Source organism: Orussus abietinus, unplaced genomic scaffold (assembly GCF_000612105.2).
Source record: "Orussus abietinus isolate OABI.00-Male unplaced genomic scaffold, Oabi_2.0 scaffold13, whole genome shotgun sequence".
NCBI classification, from domain to species: Eukaryota; Metazoa; Arthropoda; class Insecta; order Hymenoptera; family Orussidae; genus Orussus; species Orussus abietinus.
In genome coordinates this window covers 482332-510148 of record NW_019394887.1, presented here as the reverse complement: position 1 = coordinate 510148, position 27817 = coordinate 482332, and the positions used below count along the sequence as shown (strand labels likewise).

The following is a 27817-nucleotide window of genomic DNA, read 5'->3' as shown; positions in this document are numbered from 1 at the left end:
AGAGCCCCGCCGTTCCCCGGGACTGAGTCGGGACGAGTCGGCTGCACCTGGTGGATCCGCCTGGCCTGTCTGGAGCCCTCAAAGATGATCACCAGGGTGCTGCTCCTCTCCTCCCTGATGCTCCTCGGGGCCTTCGACGGACCCGGGCAGCAGCAACATGGCCGGCATCCCCACGGCAAGGTGGCCTATGCCAGTAACGGGTGCAACGCGTGCCGCATGCACGAGGAGATAAGGGCGCTCAGCTTGGAGGCCATCAAGGAACAGATTCTCAGCAAGCTTGGCCTCAAACAGGCCCCCAACATGACCGGCAGGGCTCTGCCCCGGATACCGCCCATCTCCAAGCTCATGGACATGTACGGCATGCAGGCCGACCAACCCCAGCCCCTGGAGCCGGGCATCACCCACCACGAGGAGGTCGACGAGTTCGCCGCCAAAACCGAGACGGTCTTCGCCTTGGCGCAACCTCGTAAGTCATCCTTTGATTACACGCTGTCCAAGGTCGCCCTTGGACCGACGAATGCCCCACGCGGTCGCGGCTCTCGCAAAACATCGGCTTTTAATTCCGGTCTTTATGGATGCTAAGTACTCCGATCAAACGTTATGTAGATTGTAATTGAAAACTGCTCTGGTTAAGTACCAGATGATGGATCGTTGCGTTCATGGGATTGGTATCCGATAGCTTTGTGACATTTATACCGCATTGTTAATCAAAGTTAACCCAAGATAAATCTTCGCCCCGAAAGGTGTCGGATGTTCAAGGGAAATCGCAATTGTATGATATTTCGGTTCGTCATTGGATTCCAGGAAAAGATTCATTACGAAACTGGCAAAAGTAGGATCTATTATTGGAAATGTGTACGGTGACTTTCACCGACATGGAAAGCACTTCGCGATTGCTGCTATTGCGCAATTGGCTGCGATTGCAATTGAACGGTGCAGCAATTGGACGTGATAATAAGCAGACTTAGTACGCGGATGAATCGCAATTTATCCGCGGATTCGGAAAGCGGTCGGAGTTAAAACGTACTTTTAGCGAATTAAAATTACCACGCCAATCTATTTTACGTAAATCTCCTGTATTTTATTCGTCAATCTAAAACATGCCGTCGTTCGTTTTCCTTCTCGTGCCGAGATTTGACAGCGAAGTTATCGCGCCTACCCGACAACTGATTAGAGCTGGACTTATTAAATCGCAATTCGAAATTCGATCTAGGCTCGGTAGATGGGCCGCCTCGCCGTGATAAGGGCTTCTTATCGTGACGCGCATCCACGTCTTGCGGATCCTCGCGCGGTCCGATAATATCTCCCTTGGTCTAAGATGGAGGCGAGGATTGAAATTTGTCAAGGGTTATCGCCCGCTATGACTGATGGACCGGGTGCTGTCAAAAATCCTCGCTTCGGCCGAGATATAGGGTTTCCTGTCTCGTGAAATTCTCCCGTCAGACGGCTATCGCGAAATTATCACCGGCCGTTATCGGATGGTCCATTACTGGTCGGATCTGCTTCGCGTCACTTGGCGATCGGCCGTGACGTCTCCTCGAGGCTTTGACACCTTCCAGGCCCAATTTTGACAATTAATACCCGCCGGTCGGGCCACGTACGCGAAACGGCATTCTTCGGTTTTGAGATTGACAGTAACAGCTGCGCGCAGCTGGTGCCCCCTACGCGAGTTAACCTTAAACCCTAGTGACATGCAGTTAACTAATAAAGCACGATCATCCGATTGGCTAATTTCCTAGGTAACTAGGGTTCAACTTCTGAATCCAGTCGCCGGCTGGAGATCCTTACGGACCTCACTAATGTTATGGTTAAACGTAAACACGCGTCGGTAATCGCGCTTACACGGTGGTATTAATATTACGCTTACAAGGTTAGGAATAGAAGTTACGATAAATTTGTCACGGTCAAAATAGAAGATCTACTCCCAGAGGGGGTACTCCCTGGAGAAAATCTTTCCTGGTAGCAAGGGTTATCTCAAATCGGCGAGGTTTCCACGTGGCGCAATGTTGACGATCAGCTTGCATATTTAATTCGTATAAATTCGAATAAAAAAACTTTAAGCGGGTGAATACTTCATTTAAACGAAGGGATTAGGAATATTACGAAGCACGTTAGGATTGATATCGAATGATAGAATATATCAGGAAGGTACAATTGATATCAAGAAACATGGAATACGAGGATACAGGGACGGGTTGCGATATGGAAATCCCGGAATATCAAGGAGGTGGACGGGTGCGTCCCTTGATCCGAGGTTCGTTAATCCGCCGGTCGTCCGCGGTGGCGCCAGCGGCGCGGCGGTCGGTTTTCAGGAGCAGACCGTCTGGTGGACGAGGATTCGGCGAAAATTTCGCCTCCACTCGTACCGCCGAAGGTCACGGTCGGTGCACAGCCTAGGTCAGGCCCATCGCTCGTTATCGCGTTAAGGCGAGCGTCGGGTTAGGTCGCGCTCAGGACTCCTCGCTTAGGCGAAGACGCCTCCGAGGGCCGCGAGGATCCTGACCCGGTCAGCCCGGGCCCAAGGTCGCGCTCCGATGTCGACACACCGCCCCGAGAGGAGTTGACCGACCTCTCCGATCGACCGCCGCTTATAATTAGAGCCCGGTCTAGCCGGACGGGTGCTCTTTGTCCGAATGCACCGAAACTTGGATATTTCGACAACGACTTTAAGGGGATACCAAACTGGCATCCGCGATCAAATCGTTCGTGAAACCTTTCTACGAACTTGGCGCACCGAATCCTCTCGAACTTGACCACGTGAACGTTAAGGGTATCGGGAAGATCCTGACTCTCGTGAATTTTTTTTTTTTTTTTTCGTGGAAAATCTTGAAAATATTTATTAAGACATTTTTTTTAAATTGCAAATTTTAGGACGGTCAAGACTTTCTTTGTAGCCTACATGTTCACATTGTCAGGTTTGAAACGATCGGCTGATGTCTCACTCGTCGATCCATCCGCGCTAATTTCACGCCGGCTCATGGTTTTCCGTGATCCGAGAGGTGAGTCCTAGCGGCTACAGAGGTCTCCATTTCAGTTTTCATGTACCGGTGAAATTAATAAATCTGAAATAGATATATAACCGGTGAATAATGACAGCTGAAAGGGGGAGCTGCGGTCGGCATACTCGCAGACAGGCGCCGGGCTGCCAGGGGTTCTCATTTCGGTTACGTTTTCGACGTATTGTAGATAAATATTCGTAAATTGCGCTAATCGAGAGATTCTAACGAGATCCGCAGTAATGGAAAACGGAACGTACGCTGAGATGTACTAAGTAGCACTTACGCAACACTCGCAACATAATCTGCAGTGATCATTAGTTCTGCGGCGATGGAATTTCTATTTCTGTAGTTCGTGCGGCAACTTAATATGGCTCAGTTATTAGTAGCAATGGCAATTATAGTAGAAGGACTCTTGAGGTTGAATTGTCGCTGCAAGTATCTTTCGTCTACTTAAGACCTTTAGCCGAGACAAAGTTGATCCGAAGGATAACGAAAGACGTATTTCCATATTTACCAGACTTCACTTAGCTAATTCCACGTGTCGCTATCGACACACCTTCCTAATACTTTTGTCGGGTTTTATTTTTCGCGTTTGCCAATCCAAAGTAGCGGAAAAAAACGGCCTGATATTTAAAGAGGACGCCAAGAAGCACTGAAAGTCGGCCCTAAGAACTGCAGAAAGGCGCTTGGGGCTCTTCGAGGTAATTGCATCCCTTGATGAAGGCGCCGGGCAATTGCAACTGCAAACTCAGTGCGCACGCGCAATAACAGACCGGCTTCACGGAACCGTACTTGAGTCACTAAACGGTGATCCTAAACCTCTGCCAAATTTCTTGATCATCTTCCCCCCACGTGCAAGGTGTCGAAATGTTCACTTAAGGTGTTATGAAAAAGTTACTCCGTTTGGAGAAAAGTTTTTTTTTTTTTTTAATATTTTCACATTTTATGTATATAGAGTGCCCCTTTCATATCACCTTAATATCGACCGGGCAATTGATTGTACTGCCTTACAATCATTAATTTCGGGGTTCAACGTACTTACTATAGAATAACACTTCTCGAGAATAAACGTTCCAACGGCAAAAAAATTTGGTTGAGGAATAAGTTCCGGTTTTTCACGCAAAGTAACAAAATTAACATGTCACGTTTACTTGGATTTAATTCACGAGTGCCAGAGTGGATTTTACGATATCGTCACTTGGGGTTTAATTCATTAGTCGACTATGGAATTTTGAATTCGAGTTAGGGCTTTTCCGGAATATCCTGCGGATATTATTATCGAGGTTCTTGAGGATATTATTGTCGAGTGTCTTGCGGGTATACCCTAATGAGACGTCCCGTGGGCGGAGAGAATTCTCCCTCTTAATCCTAACCTATCCACGTCGGGATGTTTGTCTAACCTCTGCGACGTCTCTTCGAGAATTCACCAGAAATTGATCCGTTACGCCGCCTCCGCGCTGTCTGTTCTCTAATGTCGTTAGGTTAAAGGATCCAGATTCGAAGGGCAGACAGAAAAATCAGACTGATCTAATAACCTTGAATAGTCGATGCACCGAGGCCTCAAAGTTTCATCCGTGAACCTTGGATTCGGTTCATCCCGCTGGTGTAGACACAGTCATTAACTATCGGGATGAACGCTACCTTACATATCGATCAGCACGTAAGCTTAAGATCGATAAATAATTACGGAAATCAAACGCAATTAAATCACGCTAAATTGCAAACCGAGATTAGCTAAACTTGTTTATTAAGCGCAGTTCACTAAGTGCAGGTCTGGGGCGTTTTGGAATTTAAGTACAATTCTTAGCAATGGAGTGGCTTGTTTAAATAATAAAATATTATTGTTCCCACGAGGAATCTTTAGATCGGTAGTTTAGATGACGTGTAAATTAATTAATTTAGGGAGAAAGTGCGGACTCGGCGGGAAGTGAAAAATTGGAAGTAGGCATTCGTAGCAAGTAGAGAAATTGTTCTCTGATCAGACACCCTGGCTCCTCGTAAATCATCTACCTCGGCTCCGGGTAAACTAGTTAGTTTAGGGAGATTGTGCGGATTCGGCAGGAAATGTGAAAAATTGGAAGCAGGTATTCGCCCCAAGTAGATAGATTGTTCTCTGATCAGACATCTTGGCTTCTCGAGCGAGATGTTAAGGAGGCGTGCATGCCCGACGGAATTAACGTTCTCATGAGTTAATGCCTTTAGGAATATTTCTGTGGATATTAAACGACGGATTCTTTGCCCCGTCTTAATGGTAACAACTTATCACCCCGACGTATTTAAACACAATATGCTGACAGTGCCAGTCGGTTATCGCCGCTAGTAGATAAATTGGCCATTGATCAGACGTGGCCGTCCTTCCACGTATCGTTTATACTAGATCATAGACTACGTTTCACTCGATTTCCTCTCACCAATGCTTCGAACGTTTCCACTAACGCGACTAAATCCACATTTTACAATTGTTGCATCGGGTCGGGCAATAAGTTCGGGGAATAATTTCCCTTTGCAGCGAGCTTTTTCTTTGGAGATATTATTGCACGCTTAAATACAACTTTCGATTTAACAGTAAAAAAAAATTAATACGTTCGTCCTGGGGAAAAAAAAAATTCGACCGAATAAATTTTCCTGCAAAAATAATTCTGTAAATATTTCTTTGGTTCGATGACTTTTTATTATTTTTTTTTTTTATAAGTGTACGGTCCTAGGCGTAAAGCATCAACTTTGTTGCTTGTTTTTAACATATTTAGCGATGCGCTTTTTTGTCCCGCGTGAATGACAATATGTTATCATCTGTGCGTATTTCGATGAAACATGGCTCTCGATTTTCCCTGCTAGTAGATAAATTGGCCATTGATCAGACGTCATTGTCCTACTCGGGAGGAGTAAAGGAACGCGGACTATCGACACTTCTGATACTAAATGCCTCGCTTATTGGCCCGTCTTAACGACTAATTATCAATTTGCGTGGATTTAAACTCAATATGGTAATTCGGTATCACCCCTCGTACGTAAATGCGCCGCACGCTCGACTGACAAATTTTTTTTCCTCATAACGTGAGCGCATACGAAATTAATCGGAGATATTTCAATTCGAGTTTGAAACCGGAGAAAAATTATTCCCGATTGCCGGATAGGCGGTAGCACTTGCAATTTAATGTTGCAAACGTGGGAAATATTGTCCTGGAATGATCGGCCAAGGGTTTGATAAATTTATGATGGGAGCATTTTAAATGTGTAATGAGTCTTATAAATCTCGGGGCATGTTTCCGGAATGGTTAGATTAACGCCATAGCATTTCGGTTGTAATCGGGCAGAAGCGGAACTCGATAATCGCGTGTAACAAATGTGCGTAAAGATCATTCCCCTCCAACGCGGCGTCCCGGATCGTCATCTAAATCTCCGTAAATTGGGGCCACTTGTTATCAATATAGGCAAGATCCGACAAACGTTTTCACGTATTTCCGCATGTGCAATCAATGTTCGGACATCATCGACCAGGTCTGACAAGACGTGTTGAGTTTCCACGTACACGTAACCAATGCACGTCATAGCGAACTTCTTCTTTTAAGGCCCTATCTTGTATCAGTCCACAATGTAATTCTGGGTAGAACGAAATTTTTTTTTTTTCTCTCAATTGTCGGAGTTGCCATACAAGCTCGCCTACGATTGCCGCCCTTTCTCGGCCGCGAAGAGTGAAGGAACGCAGATACGGAGGAGCGCATTTACGGGCCCCGGTGAGGAGGTCGTTCCGTATCAATAATTCCTCGCTTATTTATAGGCGGAACGACGATAGCGGCCCTATCACCATTGTTTTCCAAGGAGGCGCTCACTTTGAAAGTATTTAATAAGCGACGCTTATCCGCGCGGGGAATGGGGAGGCAGAGGTGCCACGAGGACCGATTTGCGAGCCTCGTGCGAAAACACCGAGGGGCGCCACCGTCGGGACCCCCAAGATGGCGCCTCGATCGGCGCATAAGTCGCATTCGAGACAGATTATCTTCCCAAGGGCGCATTCGAGATAATCGTGTGCTCTCATTCGGTGGTCTCGATAAGGGTTCTTGGAGGAAGAAATGGCCTCGTTCGAATCCGAAGCTTCTCGCACATATCCGTTTGCAGAAATAAAATCTGCACTAAGATTGCACCGAAACTCACCGACGTTGTCGATTTTTTTTCAGACGGAGAAATTAATTAATTTTCATTTTCTTCAGTGGTATATCGTTAAAAGTACTTACTAGGAACTTTCTCAAAGTTGGTTAAATTCGATTCGTTGCGTTATGTATGCGTCGTTATCAATTGTCGTCATACATAATACTTCGTACGTCCACTCATCATTGTTTGTAAACCGTTGTTGCGTCGAGATTAACTTGTTTACACGGGACGGATTGACTGAACGGGGTGCAATTTTATTTAACGTCTTTTGTGGGGGGTTATTCGCGATTTCATTTGCTCTTCAATGCGAGTTAATCGAGCGTACAATAGTCGGATACTTCAAGACGTTAATAACACCAGCAGCGGGGTCTGAAAGGTTCTTAAGCGCCATCTTGTTGCAAAAAAGACATACAACCTCTCTTTCGTGATTAATTACTTCTTCACGGCCTAAGTAATTATTCACGTTTTTTATGCTATCAGAGAATTTATTGATAACGATGGAAGGGCAGTCATTCGTTTTCCAGTCGTAAGCGGTTTAAACCGTTTATGTTTTATTTCCCACTTTTTAATTCGGTTACTAAATTGTACCAGATTAGGGGGCTTAGGGAAATCTTTATGCAAGTGGCGCTAAACTGCCCTAGAATGCAATTCCATTAGCTTGATTCTATCGGCAGCTTTATTCCCGATTCCGTTTACGCTTCGGTGCCGCGTAATTGCGCATTAAATGTCCGAGCATTGTTGCGTGACCAACACCAGGACAGAACTGTCGATTTAACTCGATCTACCATTGAATCGTTCATCGGAAGGTGCAAATAAAATCACAATACGTTTACCAGAATTTTCTAATTACCGGTGCATATTTACAAGAACGAAGAAAAATATGGTAGCTCGTATCAAAATGGTAACTACGGCAATACGTTTACACGGGAGGATTTATAACGTATACAGTGCTGTGGTACATTTTCCTAGTCATTTTTTTTTTGTTTTATTGCGGAGAGAATTTTATTGTATTCGTGTCCAGTTAGGAGTGCAGAAATAATCCGCGCGAAAGGCGTTCGATTTCCATGAGCTTTCGGACATCCTCCTTAGAGGGAAGGATCTGCCCGTTAGTTTGTGGAATCTTCAACGGTAACGTTGATCAGGGATAAAAACGGGTTTAGCACTGGAATGGTCTTAGAGGAAGCCTTGATCACGAAAAACTTATACGTAGATGTAGGAAGTTGCGACCATTTCGATTCCCAACCACCACCACGACGTCGATGTTTTAGGAGCTTCGGTAAATTCTATTGAAATTCGATTTAAGGGCTCGAAGGTACATATAAAAATAAGCTTCGTTGTAACGCCGACTTTCGATTTTTTAAACGTGAATTTTTTTCGCTCTTTCGAAAGAAATGCCGATTGTTCAGATCGATGAAATAATGGCGAACTTCTTTCGGACGTGTGTGGTACCTTTCGGACACCCTTAAGAAACGCATGGACGACGTGTAGGACTTTGTAACATCGAGACGACGATATATCCTCGAGGAGCTCGCGATGCGAGTGACCTCCGTTCGCTAAACTATATTTATCCCGCGGTCTCCGCGTTCCCGCGCGATGTATTTAGTGCTTCGGCTTTATTGTCCTTTCTTTGTTCCCGACACCTTTCATTTATTTCTGTCTGCGACCAACGTAGGATTTCAAATTCCCGAATGCCTGGCCCAGACGACTCGTCTGCCGCCGCCGAGATACAACTTTTCCCCCGGAATTTCGGATTCGTTCGTCTAGGTCACGATTTCACCATTTCCCTTCCGAATTAAAGCCAGGCACGAAAATGAAAAAAAAAAAAAACACTTTCGAGCTTTCGCGTCATTCTATTTATTAAATGGATCGTTTAATTTCGACGTTTCCCATTTTTCTATATTTCGGGCGTTTCGGCAAGGATTGCTTTAGGAAACTTTTAAAAATGTTTAAATGAAACTCTTTCGGGCCAATTAAAGATTTGTCGTTTACATGAAATCGCGTCTTTAGGGGGCGTCGATAGTCTCGTCGGGACAGGAAATCAGGGCGCACCTCTAATGGTGGATTCACCGAACGATTTCATGCAACCAATTCCGCGATCGGCCCCCCTTAAGTTTCGTTTACACGTAGCCTCCGAATCCGCCGAGACCGTTTTGTTGGGCAATAAAGAGTCCCTCCTGCGTGTGGAGGAGCTTTCGGGGAAAAGTTCGGCGAGACCGATAAGAGCGCAGACGCGCCCCCTAATCGCACGATCGCGGGTCACGAACTCCGGAGACGGCGTAGACGCACTTCGAGGATTAGGCCCCCCCAATCGGTGGATCTACCCCGATTAACGCGAACTAAGGTCCAAGTGATCGGTATCTCTCTTCTTGATTGTAACTCGACATTGCTTTATTTTTTTTTTTTTTCTCCCATGCGTGATACCGCGATACCGATTTTTAGTTTCTTTGAGTGACCGTGTGCATTGCACCGTCCTTACATTTCCAGATCAGAGGCTAAGGCACTCGAAGGGCAGCCTGGACGTGTTGTACTTCAAGTTCTCGGACAAGATCATCCAGCACCGAGTTACCAGAGCGGAATTGTCGCTCTGGATCTGGGGGACCGGGTCCAGGGAGTCCGGAGACCCGGAGCTGGACCAGGAAACCGAGGGCCCGGTGAGCATCACCTTGCAGAGAATATTGCGGGGCACCACCGAGTCTGGGGGCCCCCTGCTGGGGCCTCCTCTGACCACGAAACACCCCAGGCCCCTGGAGAGACGAGGGGCCTGGGTCACCGTCGAGCTCAGGAGGATGGTGTCCGAGTGGTTCAAACACCCCAGGGACAATTTGGGAGTGGCGCTCAAGATCAGTGACGGCTCCCACAGGAGGAACTCCCGGCTGGTGGAGACCAACCCTGGCGCGGAGTTTGCCCCCTATCTGGAGGTACAGACCCAGGAGCTCGACTCCAGGAGGGGCGCCAGGATCAAGAGGAACGTCGGACTCAACTGCGACGAGGCCAGCCAGGAGACGAGGTGTTGTCGGTACAAACTCACGGTCGACTTTGAGAAGTTCGGCTGGGACTGGATCATCGCGCCCAAGAAGTGAGTGGATTGAATTTGAGTGAAACCGTCCCAACGAGAAAACAAGGAAAAAAATTCTTCCCTCATACGTTACATATACACACTTATTAATTCAACTTTCATGTCAAGTACTGACTTTTATCGCGCGGAAGTCCCCTGTATTTAATTGATACGGCTCTAACGATTGACGTCAACCGACAACGAGGAATGTAAAAACGATTACGAGAAATATCGTGACAATTGGCTAAGGTGTCTAAAAGGTGTACTAATATAAACTGCCCCACCTGATTTCAACGTTCACCGAGTTTCCGTACTTTTGGTTTAATGTCTAAATTATTCTGTTTCAGATACGACGCGAATTACTGTTCCGGCGACTGTCCGATGGCGTTTCTGCCTGCGTACCCTAACACGCACATAGTTAGTCTGGCAGAGCCGCCAAACAACACGGGTCCATGTTGTGCACCCAGGAAGTTGTCCGAAATCACGATGCTCTACTTCGACAACGAGTACCAGATAGTCTTCTCCAGGTTGCCGGGAATGGTCGTGGAGCGTTGCGGGTGCTCATAGTCCCTCGACGGGTCATCGAGGCTGTCTTAATCCTCGGCCACGACCACCACGTCGTCGTCGGCTTCCTCGTGATACTTAACTTAGGGAGAAGAACACCACTGCTCCGAGAAGTTGTCCACAAACCGCGAGAAAAAGCGACCAGACAACAAGACCCACGATGGTTGGTCGTCCCAGCCCTTCCTGGACAAGTCAGGGAGGGTTCTTGGAGGAATCGAAGAGGAAGCGATCGATCGCAAAGATTCACGCCCTAGAACGCCTGGTCCAGGTCGACGAAGACCCCCAGCAATGATGACGACGGAACCCGAAAAAATCCCCGACGATCCCTCGGGTTCCTGTTTTGTGGGCGACCCAACAACGATACGGCTCCACAAGGGCAGACCACTGCTGGGGATGATGACGAAAAGGAATCTTGGATGGCGCCAATGATTGCTAGTTGCAGTTGGTGGCATCGGCATCGACGTTGAGACCTGGTGGAAGGTTCTGCGCTGCGATCACTGACGATGCTGGAGATGGGAAGAAGCAAACGGTCGGAGGCTGTCCAAGGACGAGCTCCATCCAATCCGGGCAAGACGTGATTGTCCTGGCTCGTGATATCGAAGACGTAGAGTTCCTGGTCATCCAGGAAGCTGCGAAAGACTGCAATGGTCCTGCTGGCGAAGGCGGTCTACATAAACCTGGAGAAGCTCCATCACGACTGAGGGAATAGATGTCGTCGCATGTGTTCGTGATATTGGGGTAGAAGAGTCCCGGTCGATGGTGCGACCAGAAGGGTGTTCAAGACTGCGATGGCCTTGTCAAGGAACTTGGTTGAAGACTGAGATAAACTCCACGGCGACAGGGAAATACCGTTGCCTTTACTCGTGATATTGATGGGACTCGATCCCCCTGTCGAAGGGGTCGACGTCCACCCAGGGATCCACGATTTCGGGGGTCCATCCAAAACGACAGACTCGGTCCAAGACTAGAGTAGTCTCACGGCGATAGCGAAGGCGTCATCGCTTGATCTCGTGATAGTGAAATGTTTAGCGTAAAGGGACGCGGGGCGCTGGATCTTGCTCGAGACGCAACCGCGTCTCTGGATTTAGGGAAAGCGTCGAGGCGCCCAGACCAGACGAGTCCGCATCGGCATCGGAGATTTCGTCGCTCTTGCTCGTGATACTTAAGATGAGGAATCCCTGCTCACTTGGGGGAGCTTCCTCGTCCAGGATGTCGTCCAAGGCTGCCAACAACTCGGTCCGGAACTGCGGTGACTCCACGTCGACGGTGAAGAGGTCATCGCCGGTCTCGTGATATTTGCTGTAGATGAGGCCCTGGATAGTACCGAGGACTCGCTCACAAAAATGTCGACAATTCCGCGAAGAGACTCGCTACAAGACTGCGGTAACTTCACGTTAATGGTGAAGGTATCATCGCCTTTTCTCGTGATATTTCAAGAGGATACCGATAATGAGTTAGGGATGACGTCCGAGGGTAGGAAGATGTCCGACGTTCGACGGCCTCTTTAGCAAAACGTAGCAAACACCGTGGCGTTTTAGTGAAGGTTCTTTTTTAGGGAGCCCTAGATCAAGGTGACGAGGATAGGCTCGACAGAAAGTGTCTTGGTCCAGGAAGTCTGGAGCCTTTTCGACCTGGCCGACATACTTGTACGTAAAATAGATTTCATTTCATAATCGGATGTACATTTAGGGAATCCCTCAGCGGAGATGGTACACATCCTGAAATGAGTAAACCGATAGAGTTGTGTGAAGTTGTTAGGTGTATGGGCAATCTTGAATGCATTACAAAACGTTATACTGGGCTAAGGAATTTATTAATCCTATTTTTTCAATCAGATCTGGAATTCAACTGTTTCACTTTGGAACCCGGAGATATTAGAAAATGGAGAAACGTTAACGCAAACAATTAGTTTAGCACAAATAATGAAACGTGACTGCCAAAACCCATTATAGCTTTTAAGGCACAGAGCAGTCCCAGAAGTCGGCTCAGTTTTTGAGCTACATGCACCTATTCTGTGTTCGATAATCATCTTCTACCCCATACCCTCACCATATTCAACTATATGTTCAGCTCTTTTTTTATTCTTGTTAATTCCCCTTTGCAGTCGAGGAAATTCCAGTCACAGTTGCAACGCAATCCCAATTAATGTTGATAGTTTGAAATGGTATCCTAGGATACTTGTGTTTAATGAGTCCACTTATCATAAAAGAAAAAACGTTGGCAGGTTCTCAAACGTTTGTTTATTCAAATGATTATTCTTTGAATTAACAAAATATTTCTTTGGTACCATTCAATGGAACATTTCTTCGGTTAAATGAAATTCTTTTCCTAGGGTGCAGAATCAAAGATGGCGATCTTTGAGCGCTCGAAAAACCGGAAACGGTACCTAAAAGATCTCGGTGTACGCAGAGGATTTTCTTTTCCTTCGCCTCTTCCTTCCGACGCCTCTCCACTTCTTGTTGCGTAGGGTCGAAATGCCTCCACCTTCTAATCACGTACAAACGATTTGCTATCGCATAATTTAGTTAACTTTTCTACTGGCAAAAGTGTACATGAACGAAACTTGTAAGAATGCGGTATGTTCGTAGTATATTCGCCCAGAAGGAATCCCCTTTCCACGTCCCCACGAATTTTCCGCCGTATTGTAATTCCCAAGACATGTTACCGTCCTTTAATTTATTACAACCGCCGGAGCCTGGATATTGTAAGTGACGAATTTTTTTTATTTCAGTCCAAGATGGCAGCTCGAACAGGTTTGAGGGTGGATTCTGTAACTCGAATCTGGTGACAATTTATAGATTTCACTTTTTCATTTTCATAACCGGGCGAGTAAACTCGCGTGAGATGACAGGCCGAGAAGTGAGCAGTCTCGCCAAAGTTACAGAATCGACTCCCTGGTCAACGTCAGCCACGGTCCCACATCCTCCTTTATTTTTTTGTCAAACGTTAACTGGTCTACCGGATGTACTTCCATCTCACTTTTTCCCTTCTTCCCGGCGTCTGTCCCGTCTTTCTCTCTCTCTTTCGCTCTATTTCTTTCTTTTTAGAAAGTATGTGAGAGCGACGCATGTATATATAATATGCGCGCGGCCCGGTCACGTGACCCGTGGAAATAGGGTCGCGCGGCCCCGGCGATGGCGCCACCGATATGAACGGTCTTAATTGGTAATCTTTTAGGTTAAGTTGTAGATACGAAAAAAAAATCCCCCGGAGTGTAGCACCTCGCGGCGCGCCAGGAAAGGCTCGCTCGAAAGATACGGCCGATAGGATTAATTAATGCGCGCGCACGCGAGGACTTTAAGGATCGAGGCTCCTCGGCTCCCTAACTTCGAAGTCTCACTCGGCGACGCTACTCCCCGGTCGCCGCCCTCCTCGGGGTCGATTTTGTATCTTTGGTAAGAGTGCTCCCTTCTCGTCACTTTCATCTCACGTGAGTTTAGTCACTCGGTTCTGGGTCCTCCGGGTGAAAATGTAAAACCCCTAGACCGAAATAAGTAGACCCGAAATCTCACGCGACTTATCTCACATTTCGAGTATAGTGAAAGTTACAGGTTCACGGGAGGTGTCCACTTTTAGTATTTTCACTAGGCTCGAGTTACGGAACCAACCCCCTGAGTGGAAGTTACTCCTTTTTAGCATTTCTACTAGAATCTAGTTACAAATTCGATCCCCTGGTAGTTCTTGTTCGTCGTCGCCAAATAACACGAAGGCAATGTTAAGCCTGGTTTATGCTTCCGTCCCAACCCTAACTTAATTATTCATAGTGACGAATTCATAGAGAACGTTTATGATTCCCTTATCTTAACTGTAACCCTCGTCCTAGTCCTAAAGAGTTCCCTATTTCGAACTTATCTTAACATACCTCGAGATTTTAAGGAAGAACGCTTGCGCATAGTTTAAATATGAATATAATCTCCATAACTTTGTGTTTTCATTATTCGCAGCAACGGCAATTCGGATAAGAGAAATTACACGACGCTGCCTATCTATTTTAATGAGGAGCAGTTTGAAAATTGTGCTACGAAAATTCCTGTATGTGATTCACATGACAAGGGCGGAAACAGAAACCATGTTCTATATACCGTTCCTCTCTTTTTCGCGTCACTCGGCATGAAATTCGTTATCGAGTATTCTCACTTGAAGTATCTCTAATTTTTGTCTCGGTGGGAATTACGAAATCGCGATAGTTACTCCTTTTCGGCATTTTCATAGGTTCTGGTTACAAAATCGACCCCTCGTCCTCGCTTCCTGGCGCCACTCCACCGTCGGGCCGAGAACTACCGTGGCGGCCGGACCCAACCTAACCTCCAACTCCGAATGCCCTCTCGAGCTCTCGATAGCTGCTTAAGGTCGTTCTAGACGTAGGAGAAAACACGAAATCGTGGTTTTCCGTTTTCTCTCGGTGTACGCGGCGAAGGGATGGCGATGACGCGACGTAATAATGGAATTATATATTCAGTATCCGACGATGATAGATCAAGGAAAGTGGACAGAAACATAAGCAACACTTATATGTATAATGTGTACTTCCTAGGTAGACGCATAGGTAGAAGAATATTTATTCGATCAAATAAATGGTTTTTCGATGAGTCTCGCTTTCTTGACTGCTCCTGTCGAATCGTAGAACCGGGCCTTAATCTCCGTTCTTTAATGACGCCTTCTACATTAATATCCAAGTATTTACACCATAGGGGGGCCACGCTTATCATAGGTTAACGTAGTCTTACTTTGCACTTATCACATACGACTAATCACTATCGCGTCACGGATGGAAGATATAGTTGGGCACACACTGGACGATTCTCTCTTAATCTCTCGCGAACCGCTTATCGGTCACCCGAATTCCTTCGGTTCCCAATATAGATCTGGATGTAGGCCAATATCATCAAAGGTTTTACTGTCTTTCAAATACTTGACGAGATCCGCCGGCAAGTTTTTGTAACGTTTGAACCGGGGTGGAGACACGTTTTCGTGAATTACTTTATCTTCAGAGAATTACTCCGATAACGAGGGCGTGTCATTCGATTTGCACGAAGATTCTCCGATTCGTAAGACGAGCGCTTTCATGGACTTTCTTTTATCGCTGCGGCCTTTTCAGCTTTCTGCGTTGCTAAAAAACGATTAGCTGATCTCGGGGAAGCAATCAACAATGACCCCTACCTCTGTCGCATTTCCCGCGGACGACCGGAAGATTTCGCGGCATGCCGAGGAATTAGTAAGAATCACTGACGGCGTACGAGAATTTACGAGCGGTTAAGTACATATCGCACTGGTTGTGGTTGAATAAAAATGAGCTAATTGATTGTACAGATCGTAGAGACAAGAGTGCGATTTATGCAAGACACCCGTTAGTGTCAAGTGCACGAGTGCTTGTTTGTACGACACATTTGACCAAGAACTATTGCCCCTGGCATGCGCCTGTCGCATTTATCCATTTATCTACAATGTATGACTTTATTTTAACGAGCCAATAATCGAAGTGCAGGGCCCGATCTAGCCGAGCTACAGCGTCGATGCATCCTCGGCTTCCTTTTTCCATAAAAGATTTTTTCCTCGCCAGAAGAGCTTTGTCCTAAAGTTAAAAAAAAAATCAGCGGTTTTATATTCGGACAACCAAATTTCGAGGTAATATAATTAATGTAATACCGTACCAGTAATATGGCACTGGTACATTGTCGTCAGTATTTCGACATGCAATAACATTTTTTGTCGGTTGGCATTGCGAAATGATTTTCCAACAATTGTCTGCTGACGAGGGTTAACCTTTTAAGGCTAAGGTTAAGTAGTGTATTTTCAATTTACCGCTTCGCTCTGGCGCTCTCTAAAAAACTCAAGGTTTTTCAAAATGGCACCTGAAACGAGCGCATACGTTCGATTTAACAATGCATGCGTTTGCATGGAAAACTGACCTTACTTATTTAACAATTGTCTCTTTCTTGCTTTCGCTTCGTCTCGATTCTCATGGGATTTTTTTCACTCAGCTTTTTTACTAAGCTCGAAGATGACAATACTTAGAGATCTAACAAACTCATTTTTCAGAGAGCAAACGACGTTGACGAGGAAACTCGGTAGAGTTGCGCGCCAAATGTACACAATTGCGTAGGTACTTTCTTTATCCTCGTCTCTCGAGCCTCGGGTCCTCCTTTTGAGGAAGAACAAGAAAGTCTTTTCGCCCGAAGCCCTTTCTTGATCGTTCTTCCTTATGGCCGCAATTACCGGCGGCAGATTCGTCAGAGTTTTCGGAGTTTCTTCGGGGCCTTGATCGGGATCAATTTCTCCGGGTTCACTTTCGTGTCTCGAAGGATGAAGTCATGAGCTCGGTGCATCATCTTGAGGTCTTGCCCCACTTTGCCAAGTAACGGACGAGTCGCTCGCGAAGCGGTAAAGAAAGTAGAGCCATTTTCTTTTTCTCTCGTTTCAGCCGATCGAGCCGCACGCACGGAAGACGTCGAGAGGGATCGATCAGCTCGAATGCCGGAAAAAGTGCAATATTGAAAGAACAAGAAAATAGCTGCGATTAACTTTATCGTTGAAATGTCAAAAATGGTACGAGAAAAATCGAGACATGCGCATATTTTACCCTCCAACTCGTGCAATATCATGTACGCAGTAATAATCGCGGAATTTCGCACTCGTGAACTCCGAAATCTGTTGACCCCGTCGTTCGGCTGACATTTTACACCGATAATGGGAACAATGAGGGGAACAATAATTTCATAAAGACGCACTAAGGCCGCAGATTCGTGTCTATCTTCCGGAAAGAAAAAAAAGAAAGAAACTTGGAATTTGCCGACGTGCCTCTTGTTTTCACCGAGATTCCGAGTCATTTAATATATAATTAACTCATTACCAGGAATGGGGATTAATAATACATAAGAGGCGTATTTATATCGTTCGGGAGTAATTCCGCGTTGAAAACAGTTTTCAAGACTTCGTTTCTGCGACGTAAGAGCATTTCTTCATAAACGTAAATGATTGATTTTTTGCCCGGGATTTACCGAGGCTCCCCCACTAAAATTTGATTTTGTGGTGTGATCGTACTTAAGAAAATGACCGTTTATTAAACTAGCTCTACAATTAACCTTTTATGCAGAGTTTCCACGCTTATATGACCGTAGCTAGCTTATCGGAAGGAAGAATATGCAAAAAGTTGACAACTCGAGGGAAGAAGTCATCTCCCCCGCAAGATGTTCTAATTATTTCAGGACTGCACGAGAGGGAGCGGAGGTTCCATTTCCGGTGACGGGGGGCGCCGGTTATGGCGTTGCGAGGAAATAAATAATCCCAGCGACGCGATCTGGTCTCTTCGAGATTTGACATAATTATCATGGTGGCGGGCTAGCGTTGGCCGGTTTTAGTCGCGTTTTACGATCCATTCAACGAGCGGCATAAGCACCGAGCACACGCCCATTACCCGGATTTGCATTTTACGAGTGAGCAGCAACGGGGAGGGAGGCGCGTACCTGCACTTACTCATTTATGCACTTTCCAGTTGTCGTTTGCCGGTCGCCGAAGGCCGCGAAACTCTTTAATAGTTAACTGCCTTCCTACCACTCTCGGCCCTTAAAGATCCGACACACGCGATAATGTCGGACCAAACGGCACGAAAAGAAATGCCGAGGACTCGATAACCACGCGATTCTGGCATGCCGTTTGATTAACCCTTTGAGTGCAAAAAGCGTATATGCACGTGCAACGTTCGTCCGTGGTTATACCTCACTTTTAGCGTTAAAAGATTTTTCTTATAAATAAAAGACGTGTTTTAACGCTAAAAGGGAAGTACGAGTGTAAGCCTTTCGTGTCCGTCAAGTTTGACGAAACTTGACCTACGGATGCGTTTTTCCCCTTCCGTAAGACTGGGCGCACGCATCGGGGACTGATTTAGAAATATAAGGGATTAAGAGTACGTCGAGCACATATAGATAGTCAGATAATCCGAGGAGGGTCTTTAGTCGAACGAACCTAGGGGACGTCTTCGAAGCTTAGGGTAAAGGACACGAGGGTGCCTGCACGAACCTAGGGGAAAGGGTGTGCCGCGATTGTGTCACGAATCTCCCTTCCCTCGAATTTAACCAGGTAAAATCTCTTAGCTCGTAATAAATTATCCATTCCTCTCCGCCGTTTACAGGTACACTTCTGCGAGGGGAAAGGAAAATCGTAAGCCGAATTACCTCGGGGTAAAAAAGATCTGAACTTGTCTGAGACGCAGCCGCGTATCTTGTTCTATACTTTCCGTAGCAACTCTTAAACTGAATCGGCAACGAATCGAGTCTCTATGCCGAGTAAAAACAGAAGTCGGTCGCCCCATAGGCGACTCCGAGAAGAGTCATTCCCGAGTGGCTTAGCCGATATGAATTTTCATGGTGAAGTCTTCCAAGATTCGCGGAATCGCCGGGCGGGGACATGAATTTTCACGGTTACTCGCGGAAGAGGTTGTGTGCCGGCTAAGTATCGACGACCGATTCCTGGAATCGCTTCCGCGGATAATCTGGTATGAATTTTCATGGGGCGACAACTCGTGGGAGCCTGAACATAACGGAGATCGCAACGAGCGATTCCATGAATTGCCAGGCTTTGTTCATCGTTCTTCCTTGATCGAAGCGATTCCGCGAGTTCAAGATCACCTATCGAGTGTTTTACCGGCATCTTCTGTCACTTGTGGAAATTACTGGTTCTGGGATTTACAATCGTGCGAGAAATGCCAACTCGTTGAAAATAAAGGGGAACAATTATTTACGCTTACTTCAAGAAAGGACTCACTAAAAACGTGATAATGAGGACGCTTTCCATAAAAGCATGATTATTTGCGTCATATGTTAGAGTCAATGCAAAGTGTACTTAATAATTCGTAATAGTTTTGGCGACACGCGTCAACCCCGGCAAAGGAAGTTCCCATTCCACAAGTCAGATGGCGGTCCACGGAAAGCGAGAGTGTTCCTAACCTCACTTTCTTCCACAATTGGCCTCGGGATCGCACGCGATCAAGAAGGAATGGGAAGCGAACGGAGACGGCGAAGGCGATGGACTTGAATTAACTTAGGGTGTATTTCTAGAGCTCTAGGTTTAGCTCCGAAACATTCGCGGCATGTTATGTTGGCGAAGACCTCGGCAACTGAAGCTTCGAGTTGAAGCCGCGATTGAAAAACGTCCGGCAGAAAGAACGCCACGAATGGCGTGCAACTCGCGACCAAACTTCTCCCCGTTCATTATATAGGGAAAGTTGACTAATCATAGTTAACAAACCAGCAAGACTGTCCATACACCGTAACATCGATTAAGCCATTCTTACCCTTAGGAATTTTTTGCAAAATTTTCCTAGCGTTTTTTATATGTAGAAAGGGATGTGAAAGTGGCGTCAAAGAGGTCTCGCTTATGAAACTTATCTTCGAATTGGGTGTACCGAATCGTTTTAGACCCTATGAACCTTGGGTCAGCTCTTTTTCAACGCGTGTCAGCCGGTGTAACGTAAAGGCTACCTATGTCTATCGTGACGAATCAGCTCGAGTCGCTAACAGAGACAGGGAAAAATGAAATAAGTGGCATCACCCATGGCCTTATCCCAAAAACAGTCCCAAAGCGTCCGATCTCGTCAGTCGCGAACTTGGACATCTTCCAGGTCTAAGGGATATCGTCTGCGACTCGAAGAACTTTATCCCTGTCAGATGAAATGGGTCCTCTCAGGGACCTTCCTGTGCTCCGCACCTCGAGCTGAATCAAATAAGATTACATTGAATTGAAGTGCATTTATTTCCAGCTGGGGCCTATTAGAGTCCGCAATGGTGTCACGCTGGAGACCCGCTCGCTTCTCTCGCCACTTTGGGTTCCTTTTGGCGATCCAACTTATCTCACTCGTCATGGGTTCAGGTAAGATGAAGTTATATCGTCGATCACCATATGAAACCAAAGGCAATGGACTCTCAAACGAGTCTTACGTCGTTTTCCCTGATTTCCCCTCGGCTGTATTTTTTGGGCAGTTTCCCGGGGGGCTTGAAAAGTCCTGCACCGTCCCTGGGAAGAACAGGGAGGTAGTCGAGTGCAAAAGTCAACGTCTGCGGTGTGAAAAGTTAAGAGGGCAGAGGGCGGGCTCTGCGCGTACGGGGTCTCTATTCTTCCCGAAAGAAGAGCGGCCACTCGACGCTTGGCGCGGTCCGGCGAGCCGAGATCGAGCCCCGGAGATTATCGCGAACCCGGCCTTTAGTTATGGTACATTTTGCGGGATCAAAGCGCCGGTAGGGCAGGCCGCATTATGCGAGACTTATGCTCGGCCCGAGATCGGTCTTTAATCGCGGTACAATGTATCTTGGAAATTGCAAAATCTCCGACGGCCGCTCTCGTTGGCCGTTCGCCTCTTCTCTTTGGGATCCCCGGTTGCGGCCAACCGGTATCCCCGTGGCCCCGGGCCGCATATAACTGGTTTCCGTGTAGGCGAATCCGACGTCGTCCGTAAATCATCCTTCGACATTGTATACGCGGCTATTGATTCCCCCGAGTAACCGGACCGCTAAGCTGCAACCGCCTGGAGCGGCAGCTCCTTTTCAATACGCTCGCAATTATAAGCCAATTTCGCAATTCCTTCGCCCTGACGACGGCCGCTCCAAATTGGACGATTACTTACACTCTGCCCGACAACTATTTTACGGCGCGTTTGCGCCGTTACGGCGAATGCGCGCCCATTTAAATCGGCCCGAAGCTCTCCTGGACCCTCGTTCGGGAAATTGCCCAAAACGGCGAGGTAACGCGACCGTTTTCGTGCTTGCATCCATTCTTGGGGTAGTATGGGGGAAAACTACCCGGGAAACCATTAATTTAACCATTTATCGTTAAATGGGTAACCGGCTTAAGGAACTCTCGCAATTTTATTGGGATGGTTTTCCCGAAACGTGATTACGTCGCACACGGTTCGGATGGATTAACACCGGAAACTCTGTAGCTTCGCGATTATTGATTCACTTGTAACCGAATCGCTGAGCTGTAACCCCGAAGACCGGCGACCTAAGACGCGAAGCATAAATTTTCGAGTAGTTCGAAACTCCGGTTGTCACGTCGACGCGGCAGGTGGGGTGCTCGGTCTGTAAAGAAGCTCGCCGTCGTTACCTCGTAGGCGGCTGGAATAGGTAATTCAATAGGAATAGAATCGAGGGAGGGAGAGCGAGAAAGCGAAATGCAGGGGAAGTTGAAAAGACAAAAAGAGACTACTATGCTTAATTGGTCTGGTCTAGTGGCCAATTAATTTCTGTTTTAACAATATGTGGTTTCAACCACAAATTAAAACGTCGTTTCGTAAAAGTTGACTTTTCTCGCAATTGGCATGTATGAACTCGAGAATCGGGTCCCTGAATCCCGGTTGCAGGATAGAGTCTTCTTCGTCAAGGCAGCGATTCAATATGGCGACCAGGGACAGAAACGTAGCTGTGCCACCCAGTCATTTTTTCCCGTGGTGTCTGCCGTAGCCTACCCGCCCGTGTTACCCGATGCCCCCTTCACCTTCACTGCATAGGGCTGCACCGCACGCACCAGCGAAAAAAGTGCATACGCACGATAAGGGGGGTGCGTGCCTGAGGGCTATCCTTATGGGGCTTAGGGAGGCCATACGATACTTTAGTAACCCCGTAATACCTCCCTTTGCCGGTAGGCTAAGTATAAAGTAGCCTCCTACATGTACTTTCCGAGATTAAGGGGTAGGCATAGGCTATAAAAGGGATCCCACTATCTCACGGATGACGATCCAAAGTACTCTCTCTTGCTCTCGCTCCCGCCCTGGACGCGCACCTACCGGACGAACCTTTTTCCACCTGCCGACTTAACGATACTTAACGATACTTAGTAGCGATACTTACAGGTACTTAACGCCCGCAGCCGATTGATTTAACCGACATATACCGACACGAAGTTGCCGCGGCTGAACGCTTTGGAGCGGCGAGAGGTGGTACGACGAGTACTAAACTCATCAGCAAAATAAATCAATTCTAAACGCGACATCCGTCAAGTTCAGCATTGTCGAAACGTCCGTAGTCAAGCAATCAACAATAATCCCTGTCTCCCCAAATTTACGATCTTCAGACATTAAATCCTATCCTTCAAGGGAGCATCGCCGCTAAGGGCTGTACTTTAACAACGATCCTCGTTATCACCTCTCGCCGGCACCGCCGTCTACCATTACAGTTATCACTATAATTACGACCAAACGGGTGCGACCAGGAGGTTGGTACGTATGCTCGGACGTGCATGCCCGCAGGTTAATGAAATATACGGGACCCCGGATTCGCGGCACAAGATCAGAAAAAAATCTGAAGGCCTTGGACGTCTAAAGTAGGGGCGATTTCAAATCATGGCGTTGTATCTCCTTATAGTGGTGGTTAACCCGCGGTCCCTTGTCTCGTTTCTTTGTTTCACCGTTCCGTTTTTCGGTAGTTCCCCGTCCCGGTGTTCGTCCGGAAAGTTGTCGAGCGGCCACTGTGGGGCGCCGCGGTCGCGGGTCTGCGGCAGTTCGCAGGGTGGCCCGCCAAGCGGGGTGCATAAATCGGCGGCATGCCGAATCGTTCGCGTGGTGCCACCGTCGCGGCACCGCGCCATATCCTATTTACGCGAAATTCCCGGAAGGTGCTGATAACATCGCCCGTACGAAAGAGGGCTTCTATAATTTCCCTCGATTCTCCCTCGACTCGTCGGCCGGCGCTCGGCACGCACATCCGCATTCGATCAGCCGCTCCGCTCCCCCGGCCGATGGAAGCCTGCGTTACGCCGCGCGCCGCTCCTTTATCCTTTACTTCCTCCCGACCGATCCGCCATACTGGCCGTGTCGAATTTCCCAATTTATGGAGATTTATGCGACGGCCCGCCACGCCGCCCTGCCGGGGGTAGGCCTTTACGTGCATTCGTTACGCGCGATTGCTTGTACACGACTGTACCTTCCTTTATTTCAAAGTCCTCGCGTCCTCCGCGAGGTCTCCCCACTAATCCGATGCAACTTCGAAGGTACAATTTCACGCTGCCCGCGGATAATTGGCCGATCGTTCTCGTAAATTACATTTGACATGGTACAAAAATTAATTACGCTTTTCGTTCGACTCGGTCAGGGACCCTATTCTCGGATTCATACGATCAATTTTCGCACGCGAAATTGACAATTTCGTCTACGACTTTCAAACGTTGACCAATGACGCGACTTCGCAATTTTTCAAATTACTAGTTTGTGCTTATAATTCATTCTATGCTGGTTTCCTTTTAAACGGGACATCGTGTTGATGGTTATGCAATGTCGAAATGTCGCAGAAAATCATGGAATGGTTTCGAGAATAAACCTCTTAACTTGGTTCAAGGATGTATCGACTATTCATGTAAACGACTTATAGACATCGGCAATGATTGAATGTCTTCTATCTCAATAAGCTTCTTACTTTGCTACCCAGCGTTGGCACCGTTTAATAATTTTTTATGATGTACTGGCATTTAACGACAGCACTGAGACGGCACTATGCTCTGTCGTTGAATTAGTACTGAGTAGAAATAAAGACACTAGTACATGTTTCTCAGAAATAGCTAGTTTCTAACAGTCCAACCTTGGACTAGTCACGATTTCGAACGTCTAGACACCATTCACGATGCAGGCCGTGTTTACAGAAACAGTAGGTTTTGGCCCAACACTGACCCTACTGTCCATTCCTATCTGGGAACAGTCGATAATCGTGTATCGTCGCTTGTACTAGGCTTCGGCAAAGTCGATTCGTTACCTGATCCGCGCTCAACTGTACTCCTTCGTGCATTTGCACGCGTTTGTACTCGACGTGGACAAATATCCTACAAAATCATTTTTAAAACAAACATATACCCACATTCGATCACAGTTACTATCTGCATTAAATGTTACTTTCACTTCCACACCACGTAAATTATCATCAGCTTTTGGGTTTCTCTAGGTATTCATAACATTCTCTAAATGCATTCTCAACACGCGGTCTTTGAAACGAGTCGATGTAATATGCTTGCAATATTGATAAATTAATACCTACAACCGCATATTGTATACCTATACTTATAAATCGCCATCAATATGCGCGTGAAGTTTAAACGGTAGAAAATGAGTAAAACCGTTTAAGCAGGTATAATTAACTTGTAGTGCATACTTACGTACACACCTGACATGGATTGCATGCCGGGATGTAAATATCAATACGTGTGCATAGTTTAAATGGGGTATAGTCAGTAGTAGAGCATAATTCTCTAAATATTTGTGTTGTTTAAACGGAGCACGCGCGTTTCTCGCGGCCCGATAGCTCGAGGTTCCAGGAAGATAACAGTTGCTCGGCACCAATCAGTGGGCGAGACGGCGGCCAGACAAGCCAATGATAGATCAATCTAATTCGCATACTCAGACACGTCGCACACGGATCGACGCAGCGCTTAGAAAACACGCGAGCAGCGCCAGTCGCTCGGCCGAGGGCAAAGAAAAAGAAGGAGACGTCGCCTCGTCGCCGACTTGGAAAACGTCTCCAGTGTCGCTCCCTCGGCCCCGAGGGGGAACTCTCGCGTGACCTTGAAGTGGAACGACCGGGGACAATGCTTCGCGAACTCCTCTGGATCTCGAAGTCTCGACTGGATCCGGAAGAATCTGACGGGGACGCGGACCTCCCTAACCAGACCGCGTTTTTTACGCGATCTTGAGCTCGTTGCTGAATTTACCGGGATCCTTTCAATTTGACATTATATTCAGCATTATTTCCCGTTGTCCAAAAACCGTATCTTCGAATTCTACTGCAATATTTTTACCTGTTAAGAATGCCAATTGGATGGATGTGGTTAGTTCCAATAAACGTATCCCTGGAACTTCCTCGGATCTTGCGGGTAGCGCTGCTTGACCACCTAGAAAATCATCAGCATGTCAAAGCTGCGGCATCATTTTCCAATAATTGCAGAATATTGCAAAACATTATTCTCGAAATATCTGTAGGCTGTTATCAAGGACTAGCTAATGATACGATGTTATTAGGGTTAATTGTCTCACGGAATATTCTAAAGAAATCTACTTTATCCCATGTTAATTTTGTTGGTAATACGATCTTGATCCACAATGATGGTCAACGTTGGGAGCAAATGTAGGTAACAATGTCGGTAAAGAATTCGTTTGTTTCCCAATCACAAGATGACGCCGGCGTCGATACTGAATGTGGAGATTTCAGTATACGGCCGCTAGATGGCAGTAGCTCATTTAGGTTAGCTCCGAAACATGAGGTATCAACCCTCTCTACTAGTCTGTTTCCAACAAGACATATAAACGATACAGTATGATACATAGTTACAGCTCGGTTGTATCAATTCTCTTAAAATTGTAGCGCGTAGCATTTCGGTAAGGCGTAAAACGTAACATAACCGCAACTCTCCTTTTCAGTAAATCAAAATGACATCGAACTCTCTACCTTTTTTTTTTTCAATTGCTGACAAGGTTCAAAACTGACCATTTTTATCAAGAGTCGCGGTAGAATTTCAGACTAGTTCATTGCTCTATTGGAATAGTCACCGATAGCTATTAGTGAACAATTTATATAAAACTTGCACTAATAATTAACAATATTCGCTATTTTTAAATATACTAAGTACAAAAGCGCTTATTCCGTAGAAATCTCGCTTCGATGCAACGGCATCAAAAGGGAAAAAAATAAAACGCCCTTTCTCGATCCTGGAGGCGTTTGTAAGACGGTTCTCCAGAGGATGCAGGTTCCGCTCTTGGAAAGTTGGTTAACCGGAGGCGGTGGGAAATCTTTTCTTGTTGCTACCGGGTGCTTCACGCGTTACATTTGTGACCGGCGCACACTCTCGCCCCCGCAAATGCATCGCACTTTGTGTGTGAGGTGCTTAAAGCCCGGCGGGAGTGCCGGAGTTCCTTCACCCCGGGCGTTTTCACTTTTCAGAGAGAAAGAGCCGAATACTCTCTGGTATTTCTTTTTTTTTTCAATTTCGCGGGAAACCAGCCGAGGAGAGTTGCGACTCTTGAGAGATTCCGGACTCCCCGAAACTCGCAGACTTTAACGAGAACCTTAACGCTTCTAAAGGCTTTTTACCTCAAAAAACGTCGAAATTCGAGAAAAATTACGAGACTTGCTCCGGAGGGCTAAGACGAGTTCCAGCCCTCGATCCAATCGCGGGTGCATTAGATTGATTACAGTCGGGTCTGGTAGCAACATTTAAAATGCCTTCAAGAAACATTACGTCAGGAAATATTAGACCTTACGAGTTTACATTAACGAAATTATCGCAGAATTTGGAGCAGAAAATAAACTTGCCCGATACTGGGATTAAAATTCTAACTTGACATCGTGGGGTTCATTTTCGGAAAATTAAAATTTTGCCGCGGCGCTCTCATCGGTCGCCGGGCGGCGACCGCGTGACGTCACCGATCGATGACGAATCAGAGCGCGCGACGCTTCGGGGGTGCGCGCGCAACTGCTACGGAATATACACGCCCTTGCATTCCTCGATTCGCGGACGAGGAAAATATGTGGGACTATTTCCAGAGATATATAATGAATATATGTATAGACGTAAGAGGGCTACACTGACTTTCTGTCCGCAGCCGTTTGACCCTTCTACAGACCGAGTATATAACATATATACGCGAGTCGCCGCCCCCGTGTGCCGCTGACCCTTGAACAGGTCAGCGAGCGTAAGAACTAACCAAACCTTAAAGCGTGGTAACCGCAATCCTCGCACTTTGCGCACCTCTTGAGCATCCCGGTAACGAGCTTCTGCGTAGATTTTCCGATTTTATCGATCGTCCCACGTTATTAACTCTCTTTCAATACACACCATTTTGACATAATTGCTATTTACCAGCGAACTCGATATATCGGATATCGATACCTGAATTCCTATGCAGATGTGTCGTCATTCGATAGCGATAGTATTCTGTTTATACGCAAACAAAATCTCCAATTTAAAATGAGTAGACGTTTTCAAAAAGAAAAAAGTTTCTGATAATCGAACGGATCTACACTTTTAATGTTTACTCTTATTTCTATGAGATAATTTAACTCCCGTTATGAGTTATTATCAATTC

At 46.6% G+C, this 27817-nt stretch overlaps 2 protein-coding genes across 4 annotated transcripts in view; one reads left to right on the top strand and one right to left on the bottom strand.

The window, feature by feature from the left end:
- LOC105698510 overlaps positions 1 to 27604 on the bottom strand; it is a 31821-nt gene extending 4217 nt beyond the window's left edge. Inside the window, exons 1-3 of one of the 3 annotated variants that reach the window (XM_012422821.1) lie at positions 27442 to 27604; positions 25534 to 25626; positions 23970 to 25453 (exon numbers count right to left, since the gene is read on the bottom strand). In XM_012422821.1, the coding sequence (XP_012278244.1) occupies positions 25168 to 25453; positions 25534 to 25626; positions 27442 to 27491 (429 nt within the window). In that variant the 5' untranslated portion in view covers positions 27492 to 27604 and the 3' untranslated portion in view covers positions 23970 to 25167. Of the gene's footprint in view, positions 1 to 23969; positions 25454 to 25533; positions 25627 to 27441 lie in introns of those variants that run through there. The other 2 variants (XM_012422830.1, XM_012422837.1) reach the window with 2 other exon arrangements.
- LOC105698503 (growth/differentiation factor 8) lies at positions 53 to 15274 on the top strand. Its single transcript, XM_012422810.1, has 3 exons — positions 53 to 466; positions 9633 to 10224; positions 10551 to 15274. Exons 1-3 carry the CDS (start codon positions 85 to 87, stop codon positions 10768 to 10770), a joined length of 1194 nt encoding a protein of 397 aa, XP_012278233.1. The 5' UTR covers positions 53 to 84; the 3' UTR covers positions 10771 to 15274.
- Positions 27605 to 27817: the final 213 nt, after the last annotated feature.

What these genes read in the sequence shown, in the direction of transcription:
- LOC105698503 (XM_012422810.1), top strand. Translation starts at nt 85, where the DNA reads ATGATCACCAGGGTGCTGCTCCTCTCCTCCCTGATGCTCCTCGGGGCC. An exon ending in CTTCGCCTTGGCGCAACCTC is followed by an intron (nt 467 to 9,632) that starts GTAAGTCATCCT and finishes TTACATTTCCAG; the next exon opens with ATCAGAGGCTAAGGCACTCG. An exon ending in TGGATCATCGCGCCCAAGAA is followed by an intron (nt 10,225 to 10,550) that starts GTGAGTGGATTG and finishes ATTCTGTTTCAG; the next exon opens with ATACGACGCGAATTACTGTT.